This window comes from Hemibagrus wyckioides, linkage group LG26, assembly GCF_019097595.1.
Source record: "Hemibagrus wyckioides isolate EC202008001 linkage group LG26, SWU_Hwy_1.0, whole genome shotgun sequence".
Taxonomy (NCBI): Eukaryota; Metazoa; Chordata; class Actinopteri; order Siluriformes; family Bagridae; genus Hemibagrus; species Hemibagrus wyckioides.
The window spans coordinates 17,589,681-17,599,872 of NC_080735.1; the positions used below are offsets into that span (position 1 = coordinate 17,589,681).

At 43.6% G+C, this 10,192-nt stretch overlaps 1 protein-coding gene across 2 annotated transcripts; it reads left to right on the top strand.

The window, feature by feature from the left end:
• Window positions 1-162: 162 nt before the first annotated feature.
• Window positions 163-8,997, top strand: ltv1 (LTV1 ribosome biogenesis factor). Of its 2 annotated transcripts, none has more exons than XM_058381164.1 (11): window positions 163-357; window positions 1,437-1,568; window positions 1,646-1,843; window positions 2,809-2,896; window positions 3,043-3,178; window positions 3,275-3,506; window positions 3,621-3,748; window positions 4,428-4,567; window positions 5,222-5,274; window positions 5,386-5,589; window positions 8,512-8,997. In XM_058381164.1, exons 1-11 carry the CDS (start codon window positions 355-357, stop codon window positions 8,623-8,625), a joined length of 1,428 nt encoding a protein of 475 aa, XP_058237147.1. In that variant the 5' UTR covers window positions 163-354; the 3' UTR covers window positions 8,626-8,997. The 2 variants fall into 2 exon arrangements, with proteins under 2 accessions (XP_058237147.1, XP_058237148.1); XM_058381165.1 differs by having other exon boundaries at window positions 5,389-5,589.
• Window positions 8,998-10,192: the final 1,195 nt, after the last annotated feature.

The following is a 10,192-nucleotide window of genomic DNA, read 5'->3' on the forward strand; positions in this document are numbered from 1 at the left end:
TGTTCATCCTAGCGAATTATATTAAAATAACTACACTCTAAAATCATCGTCATATTTAAAACATTCACATTAATGTATATATTTTAATCAATACTTGGTCAAAATATAATCAATATATTTATAAAGTGCTGTTATGTTGGTATAGTTTCCCCCTCTCCTGCTGGTCTGGTTTACTCCAGACATGGCCGATAACACATGTGCTACACTAACAACCTCTCAGGAGGAGCTTTAACTCGCGAATTAATCTGATCTTCCTGGAGTTTCTGGGTTTCGGCGATTGTTACTCGTGTTGAGTTAAAGGTTGAAGGATATACCGAGCGAACATTTGCGGTTTAAACGTGTCATTTCAACACAATGGTAAGTAGGATTTTCAGGGTTTAGAAGGTTAGCTAGCTAGCTCGTGTGTTCGACTGCACTGGAGCTGCACTGGAGTTGCACTAGCCATGAGTTGAGAACATAACTAGTCATATATCAGGGGCAAAATCTAAAAACTGCTTGTGTTCTAGTCACATTTACGATCCTTTCACTGACTCTAGTCCATCTGCTGCTCTGTAAAATCCATCAGTGGACCATAGAGAAGAGGCAGTACAAGTGAGACTGTGTGTGTGTGTGTGTGTGTGTGTGTGTGTGTGTGTTCAGTGCCATTGAGACATAAAGTTGTAGTCAGTCAGTCAGCTGTCCACTCTGCTTTTGCATCATCCATATGGAAGATTTTGCTCAACTTATTGTCACAAAGTAGAAATCAGATGTTTCCAGAGTTTGTGATTTATTAAAATCGCCCAGACGTTTTGTGTAGCATCACAGTCACGTCTCGGGCCCCCAAACTACGGCCCGGGGTCTGAATGCGGCCCATCCCCACATTTGGACCGGCCCTCTGCCAGAGACATAGTTTAAATATATGTATTAGTTACATCATATTTCTATGTGATAATGAAGGTTGGTTTCCGAATTAAAATTTCCCTTAGTTATTAACGTACCCTAATTATTGGTTAAATTCACACATGAACAGGTGACACGCAAGCTAGCGAGAAAATTCAAATGGACAACACAATGGCCAGACGGTTTGGAAAGAGAGAGGTTATTCGGAATGCTGAAAGAACATACTATCAGCGATCTCCGGATTCCTGTTGCACCATTGGTGTTTTTATGTAGTAAAAGTCTTTAAAAAAAACAAACCTTTATGACTACATCCTTGGTGCTTGGCCCCCTGTCATCGCTTCTTGCAGTTCTGTTACTAATGTTGTATTTTTTAGGAAATTTTTAAATAATATTCAATACTGAGTATTATAAACATCACAGATATTTCCAGAGTCTCACAGACTTGCTGAACGTCAAGGATGCACTTAAATACGCAGGATATACTTCTCAAAGACGATCACTTATTGTTATTGTTGACGTCCTCACGTTCCTTTTTCTTGCTTGTTTCTCGTGTAAAGCCTCACAGGAAGAAGAAATCGTTCATCAGTAAGAAGAACGCCGTGTCATTCCACCTGGTGCACCGGAGTCAGAAAGACCCATTGGCGGCTGATGAGAAAGCGCCTCAGCATGTCCTCTTACCTGCTGCTAAGGTGAGTGAGAGTGTGTGTGTGTGTGTGTGAGTTCAGATGGAACAGGTTGCTCATTTGTCTTCGGTGTGTATTTGCAGTTGGAGGTGGAGAAGAGGAGGGAGGAGCAGAGGAAGTACGGTGTGTTTTTTGACGATGATTACGACTACCTGCAGCACCTCAGAGAGGCGTCTCAGCCTGCAGAGCTCGTCTCCTCCTCACGACCTCGGGGTTCTGGAGAAGAAGAGGAGGAAGTGGACGAGGATGAGCAGGGCCAGGAAGAGGTCCTCACGATTCCTGTAAGTTGAGAGAGTTTGATGAAGAAGTGAATGGCGCTGGGCGGTTCTAGAGATCCAGAGTGTTGAGCATTTCAGTGCTGACCCATGATGACCCATTAATAGTTGGAAAGACTCACTGAATTACATTAATATCGATATTTAAGAAAAGTTAAAAAGGCGTGGCCTCTGTGTGAGACAGTCTCAGTCTTAGTGATGGAGGTTTGGTCTGTGTGTCAATCCCAGTGATGGAGGAGTGGCCTCCTTGTGTCAGTCTCAGTGATGGAGGTGTGGCCTTTGTGTCTGTCAGGCTTGGAAGGAGGTGTGGCCTCTGTGTGTCAGTCTCAAAGAAGCAGGCATGGCCTCTGTGTTAGTCTTAGAAGGAGGCGTGGCCTCTGTGTTAGTCTTAGAAGGAGGCATGGAGTCTGTGTGAAAGTTAAAAGAAGGAGGTGTGGCCTCTGTTTCTGTTAGTCTGTTTGAAGGAGGTGTGGCCTCTATCACTCAAAGAAGGACTTGTGGCCTCTGTGTCTGTCAGTCTTGGAAGGAGGCGTGGCCTCTGTGTGTAAGTCTAAAAGAAGGAGGTGTGACCTCTGGTTCTGTTAGTCTGTTTGAAGGAGGTGTGTGACTCAAAGAAGGAGGCGTGGCCTCTGTGTCTCTGTCTTGGAAGGAAGTGTGGCCTCTGTGTCAGACTCAGTGAAGGAGGCGTGGCCTGTCACTCAGTGAAGGAGGCGTGGCCTCTGTGTCAGACTCAGTGAAGGAGGCGTGGCCTCCAACCCTGAATCACAGGGTGTCATTTTGCATCACACAGCATATCATCACAATAGGTCTTACACAGAATCAGTGACCATTATGATGATGGGCATCAAATCAATCCCAGACAGAACAGCCAGCAGCAGTCGTTTACTTCTCTGTACAGTGTTCACGTGTGTGTAGATGTTTTTTAATGTTTCATGTTCCTCTCTTCTATTCCGCATCCTTCTATTCTCCAGGCTGCTTCCATCAAGCTCCCGTCGTCTGTGTTCGCCTCCGAGTTCGAGGAAGAAGTGGGATTGTTAAACAAAGCAGCTCCGATATCAGGTGAGAGGATTTCTCACATCCCTTACACTTCCTGTCTTTTAATAGTGCATGATAATTGGATGTGATTGTTTCCTGTGATGGATCTGATTTGAGTTAATTCTCCTTGAAGTTGGTTTTCCTTCTTAACCTCCCTCCTCCTGTCTCAGGCCCGAGGCTGGACATGGACCCGGACATCGTGGCTGCTCTGGATGAAGACTTTGACTTCGACGACCCCGAGAACATCCTGGAGGACGATTTTATTATTAAAGCCAACGACGTCGTGTCAGGAGACATCCACATGGGGTGAGTGCTACGTTCACAGACGCTGGGTGTTTGTATTAAAAAAGAGTTTCACTGCACTGAGTGACACACACACACACACACCTGTTAAACACACAGTGAAGGTGATGATGATGATGAGTGGGAGGACACGGATGAGGGAGAGAGTGGAGAAGATGATGAGGAGCGGAGCTACGACTCGGCCGGCGGCGTATCAGACGATGAAGTGGACAGAGGACAGTTCATGTTCATGGACTGTGAGACGAGGAGTCGATTCACGGAGTACTCGCTCACGTCGTCTGTGATGAGGAGGAACGAGCAGCTCACACTCCTCGATGACCGCTTCGAGAAGGTAGCTTTTACTCACAGAGGAGAGGAGGAAGACATGAGGATTTTACTGCTGTACAGACTGAAGAGAGTGTGTGTGTGTGTGTGTGTGTGTGTGTGTGTGTGTGTGTGTGTGTAGTTCTATGAGCAGTTTGACGATGATGAAATCGGCGCTCTTGATAACGCAGAGCTGGAAGGATTCATCGACCCGTCGAGTACGAGGCTGGAGGAGATCATCCATGATTACTTCAAGGAGAAGGAGAAAGAGTGAGTACCAACTGTGAGCTGTCTCTCTCTCTCTCTCTTTCTCTCTCTCTGTCTGTGTCTGTCTATGTCTCTCTCTCTCTCCCTCTCTCTCACTCACTCACTCATTTTCTTTTTCTGTCTCTCATTCTCTCTTTCTCTCTGTCTGTCTGTTTCTCTCTCTCTCTCTCTCTCTGTCTCTCACATTCTCTTTTTCACTCTCTCTGTCTGTGTCTATGTCTCTCTCTCTCCCTCTCTCTCTCTCTCTCTCTCTCTCTCTCTCACTCACTCATTTTCTTTTTCTCTCTCTCATTCTCTTTTTCTCTCTCTGTCTCTCTCTCTGTCGCTCTCATTTTCTCTCTCTCTCACTCATTTTCTTTTTCTGTCTCTCATTCTCTTTTTCTCTCTGTCTGTCTGTTTCTCTCTCTCTCTCTCTCTCTCTCTCTCTCTCTCTGTCTGTCTGTCTCTCTCTCTCTGTCTCTCAATTTCTTTCTGTCTCTCTCTCTGTGCCCCCCCGTCACTTTTTCTGTCACTCTCACTCTCTCACTTCTGTCTGTCTGCCTTTGTTTCTCTCTCTTTCTTTCTCTCTCTGCTTATCTCTCTCTCTCTCTCTCTCTCTCTCTCTCTGTCTTAGTTTCTTTCCATCTCTCTGTTTCTTCTCTCTCTCTCTCTCATAACCCCTCGTCCCTCCATGCTGTTGTAGGGTCCAGAAGCCGGAGCAGCTCGGTCCTCCTGAACTGCCGTGTCTGAAGGAGGAAGAGGAGGAGGAAGAAGAGCAGGAAATGGAGACACTGGTCATCGAGGAGCCGCCCGAGGAGAAATGGGACTGTGAGACCATCATCAGTGAGTGAAGAGATCTGCACTGACCCACCACCTACACACACCTAAAGCTGTTACCTTCTCCAGTTCTCCGGCGCCGGACTGAACCGGTCCAAGTTGTGTGTAAAGAGTCGAGTTCTTTAGTCGAGGTGTTTGTTTCAGCCGTTCTAACTGGATCATCAGGTGGAGAGCTGAAACTTCATCAACTTGCTGACATCAAAACTGTCTTTCTTCCTGCTTTATTTATTAAACATGAGTCCGTTTCTTCTTTCTTCTTTCTAATTTAACTCTGCTTTACCAAAGAGAGGGTGCCAATAATTGTGAAACTGACTAATCTAACTGGATAAACTAAATGTCTTGTGAAAAACTGGGATTTGTTAATTAGCCCAATATTTCAATGAAGAAAAAACATTTCTCTCATTAGGGAACTGGTCCAAACTGGTTTTAATAATGTTTCTGAATCATATTATAGTTTTTAATCCTGTAATAATATTCAAAGACTTTATTTCACCTCCAGATTCTATCACGTCCTTCATCAGCTATAAACAAATATAAAGATTTTAGAAGTGTCACTTCTGCTCTGTGTGCACGTGTGTGTGTGTGTGTGTGTGTGTGTGTGTGTGTGTGTGTGTGTGTGTGTGTGTGCGCATTATTAAATAAACCTCCTCTCTCTTACAGGCACGTACTCCAACCTGTACAATCGCCCCAAGCTGATCGAAGACCCTCCCAAGGTATCATCATGTTAATGAGCTCTAATGTAAACTGAATGCATTGATGTAATCAGTGGTTTTTGAATGATAGATTGAGTGTGTGTGTGTGTGTGTGTGTGTGTGTGTGTGTAGCAGCAGAAGCAGATTCGCGTGTCCAGTAAAACAGGGATTCCTCTGGACGTACTGCCTCGGAGAGGACCGACGGCCAGGCAGGTGGAGCGCATGGAGAGGATCAACGACTCGGACCTGCCGCGAGTCTCCACACAGCCGCGCTGTCGAGAGGAGAGCAAAGAGGACCGCAAACTCAGGAAACAAGCCATCAAAGAGGAGAGGAAGGTAAATAATTTGACTCTTTCTTTTATTTTTTCCTTTAACGGAATTTATGAGCAGGATAAAACCGCTGGACGTTAACGTTATAATGATGGAAGTCGGCGGGTGCCGATATAATTTCACATCACTGTCTGGAAAATAAGCAACTTCTTTCTTCCACATAAACCTTCTTTTTAAGGTTCATCTGAAAGCTGATTTCAGTGAGCTGAATGTACTGTAACTTTAGATTGGAAGGATTTGGATTTGGCGACCCCTCTGGTGGAAACATGCTATTACATGAAAAAAGGAAGCCTTTATTTTGACACATACACTGATCAGGCATAACATTATGACCACCTGCCTAATATTGTGTTGGTCCCCCTTTTGCTTCCAAAACAGCCCTGACCCGTCCTGCACTGTGTATTCTGACCCCCTTTCTATCAGAACCAGCATTAACTTCTTCAGCAATTTGAGCTGAATGTCTGGATCGGATCACACGGGCCAGCTTTCGCTCCCCACGTGCATCAGTCATCATCACTTTCTCCGGTTCACCACTGTTCCTTCCTTGGACCACTTTTGATAGATACTGACCACTGCAGACCGGGAACACCCCACAAGAGCTGCAGTTTTGGAGATGCTCTGATCCAGTGGTCTAGCCATCACAATTTGGTCCTTCATCAAACTCGCTCAAATCCTTACACTTGTCCATTTTTCCTGCTTCTAACATCAACTTTGAGGACAAAATGTTCACTTGCTGCCTAATATATCCCACCCACTAACAGGTGCCATGATGAGGAGATCATCAGTCTTATTCACTTCACCTGTCAGTGGTCGTAATGTTATGCCTGATCGGTTTACATCACAGCACAGTAAAATTCTTTCACGTATTCACGCCAGCTTAGTAAATCGAAATCCGAGCACAGGGTCACCACTCCTATTAAGGTGTTCCTGTTACTGGTTGCTATAGTAATAACATTTATCTGGGGCTGGTGCAACTAGGATTCGTCTAAAATGAAACGCTCTGGAGGGAGATTTGGAGTAAAATTCATCAGCTCATCATATACGAGCTGATCGCTAATCACTGCACTCTGTATTTGCATAAAGTTCAACTTTTCTCCAAGGCTCACCGTCTCTCACGTTGTTGGAAGTCTCTGTAAAAGGGTACATCAGCCAGTAGAGGGCAGAACAGCCTTCGTTTCCTGAATTAGCTGAATCCTGTTCCTCCGGTTTGTGTCCTTCAGCTTCGCCTGCTAACGGAAGTGAATAAAAGTAAAAACACATGCTATATTTATAACTACATTTGGTTAGATGCTGATGATAAAGATACTAACACTGAACGCTGTTTTGAGGCTTGTTCATCTTCTCACACACACACACACACAATGAATGTGATCTTGATTTAAGTCTTTGTTGGTCATTTAAACAGAATTGATGAGATCGCGGGTGTCCAGTCTTATCTGCAGAGGCCAGGTGAGGGTTAAGGTTTTCATACAAGCAGAAGCCACACCTGATTCCTCCTGTTTAATCAGTTGATCTTGGCTTTTCACCAGACTCGGGTGTGGCTTCTGCTCTGGTATGAAAACCAGCACGCACACCGGCCCTTTCCGGAAAAGATCGGACACTCCTGGATTAGACATACTTGTGTGAGAAATGTGTGCATAGCTTTGTAGCTCGTTTGTTTACTTGGACTAAGATAATATTAGAAAGGATATTATCAACTTTTACATTATTTTCTGTCCAGTGTCACCCAGATGGTCTGAGCCTGGTTCCTCTCAAGGTTCTCAGGGAGTTTTTCAATTCAATTTATTTGTATAACGCTTTTAACAATGGACATTGTCTCAAAGCAGCTTGACAGAAATATAGAAACAGAGAAGGAAAAAAGTTTGAAGTTAAGTTACTATTTATCCCTAATGAGCAAGCCTAAGGTGACGGTGGTGAGGGGAAAAACTCCCTGTGATGATATGAGGAAGAAACCTTGAGAGGAACCAGTCTCAGAAGCGAACCTCCTCCTCATTTGGGTGACACTGGACAGTGGTTGCTGTTGTAGAAAGGACATTCTTGAATTACATTTACATTATTTACTGTCCAGTGTCAGGATGAGGTTCCCTTCTGAGACTGGTTCCTCTCAAGGTTTCTTCCTCATAACATCTCAGAGTTTTTCCTCACCACCGTCGCCTCAGGCTTCTCATTAGGGATAAAACAGTAACTTAGTATAGTATAGTAACTGCTTTAAGATAATGTCTATTGTAAGAAGCACAATAAAAGTTAAAGGGATCGGATTTTAATTCTAAGATAGATAGACAGGTTGAGAAATATACAGGATCATGTGGTAGAAAGTATGGAAAGTGTATATGCATGCGCTCCCACACACCCACACACAAAACCATATGTAAGGAGGGGTAAAACACTCCTTGTTGTGCTTTTGTAAGATAACAAAACAACAATTGTGTGATTGTCATCTGGAACTGGATTATTTTCCTATGACTGCAGGTGATTACAGCTTGTACTGTTTATCTGTGTATAGTTACGGTCTCGTGATCTCGTTGCTCGCCACCAAATGCTTCACCTCTGTCTAAACTCTTCAGTAACTTTTAAAGGCATGAACAAGAGAATCTGCTTTTCTCCAGAAAAGCTCGTTGTCACAGTTTGTGATCTGTAGATTGTGAGCTTGTGGGCGGAGCTTCCGAGGCTGAGACTAGCATAACGCAATCTACCGCTTCAAGTAAAGACGCTAGGTTCGGAGTCTCCTCTACTTTTCTTCTAATTAAGGTTGATTCATTTTGATAAATGATTGGCTGGATGTAACAGAAGCACCAAACTAAGAACGAATCACGTTACGAGGTTTCTTTTCGAACCAGAATAGTGTCTTTTTGTTGTTTAGCGCAAAGGCATAAAAATTCTGTGTTTAAAAAGCACAAATACAGACGGTTTGTGTTGTTTCCTGCGCAGGAGCGACGCGTGGAGAAGAAGGCGAACAAGGTGGCGTTTAAGCAGGAGAAGCAGAAGCAGGAGAAGCAGATGGTCAGCTTGAGGGCCAACGTACAGGGCATGAAGCTGTCCTGATCTCCGACCGGACGTCGTAACAGACGGGACTGAAAGCGTGTTCTCTGATCAGAGGCGGAGGTTTTTCCCTTCGCTGATCTAAATAAAGAACAAAGACTGAGATAGAAGGATATATCTGACGCTCCTGGGCCTTTTTCTTTTTTTCTTTCTGATTTGTTGGTTTTCTGAAGCGTGAAGTCTCTTTGAGTTACATCTAATCAGGGTCTCATCTCTAGCTTCATCCACTGAAATCTTGAGTTATATCCATAATGACGGATTACTCATGATCTGTTATGATGGGAACTCATCTAATGTTACTCCTTTGTCGAGTTTCCGAAAGGGTTTATTGTTGAAATAATAATAAACCTTGTTTGTTTTTTTTTTAATCTCTGATTTTGTGTGTCACAGTATGTTCATTTACATGAACCTAAAATATCTACAAGACCATATGGGAAAATCAACCTCAGGGGAAAAACAATAGCATGAACCTAGACCTTTTCCAAGGAAAAAGATTTCTCTTGGATCGTTCTTTTTACAGTGAAACACTCGGAATTCTCGGAATAAGGTGACTGACCCGTCCTTTAATCCGTAATTCAATTCAATGTATTTGTGTAGCACTTTTAACAATGAACATTGTCTCAAAGCAGCTTTCCAGAAGTATAGAAACAGAGAAGGAAAAAAGTTTAAAGTTAAGTTACTATTTTATCTCAAATTTATCCATAATGAGCAAGCCTAAGGCTAAGGTGGTGGTGGTGAGGGAAAAACTCCCTGAGGAAGAAACCTTGAGGCTCAGAAGAGAACCTCATCCTCATTTGGGTGACACTGGATAGTAAATAATGTAAATGTAACTGTAAATAATTTCCTTTCTTCAACAGCAGCCAAGAGCTCATGAGGAACTATTAGGTCAGTGTAGTTTCTAAATCCTTGCTGTCGCAAGCTGACCGATGTAACGGCAGATCCGTGACGGCGTGAAAGTCTTCAAGCGGCTCTGTCCACTGCTGTCTCCTGGTCACAGGATGACCACACAGATCCATTCACAGCAGCAGTGAGCACCACCGAGTGACGAGACTCCAACCACGAGGTACAAAACTGTCCCCCTTTAAGCCTTTGGTGGGGTGGTACCCTGAAGGGTACAATTTTGTACCTCTAGTCATACCTTTATAACTTGTTTTGGGAACATGATTGTACCCTAAGGACCTATTGTGTACCTTTTAAAGGTACCATTATATTCTTTGTTCGCCTAAAAAACACTAACAGTGCAGGGGAATCCATACCACTCTTGACGTTTCAGGAAGCCTCACGTAACGGCCATCACTGTAGAACTTTAACTCTATTTAGCTGCTTATATGCGTCCCTCATTCTCGAGGTTGAAGATGTAACATGGACTAAAAACTGTAAAAAGTACTGATGAACCCAGAGCTTTAGATCTTTAGGTTAACAAGATTTAGTTTGTCAATTTTATTTAACACAGAATTTTAAAAGGGGCTTCAGGAGGAAACCAGGCCAAAACAACACACATTAAACTTTTTGGAGCTGTTCTGCTAGAAATTAAATTTACAAAACAACAAAACTCTTATCTCACTTCACT

Excerpts from the sequence above, each read along its gene's own strand:
- ltv1 (XM_058381164.1), top strand. Across the intron at positions 1,569-1,645 it reads TCCTCTTACCTGCTGCTAAG|TTGGAGGTGGAGAAGAGGAG; the intron begins GTGAGTGAGAGT and ends GTGTATTTGCAG. Across the intron at positions 5,275-5,385 it reads TGATCGAAGACCCTCCCAAG|CAGCAGAAGCAGATTCGCGT; the intron begins GTATCATCATGT and ends GTGTGTGTGTAG.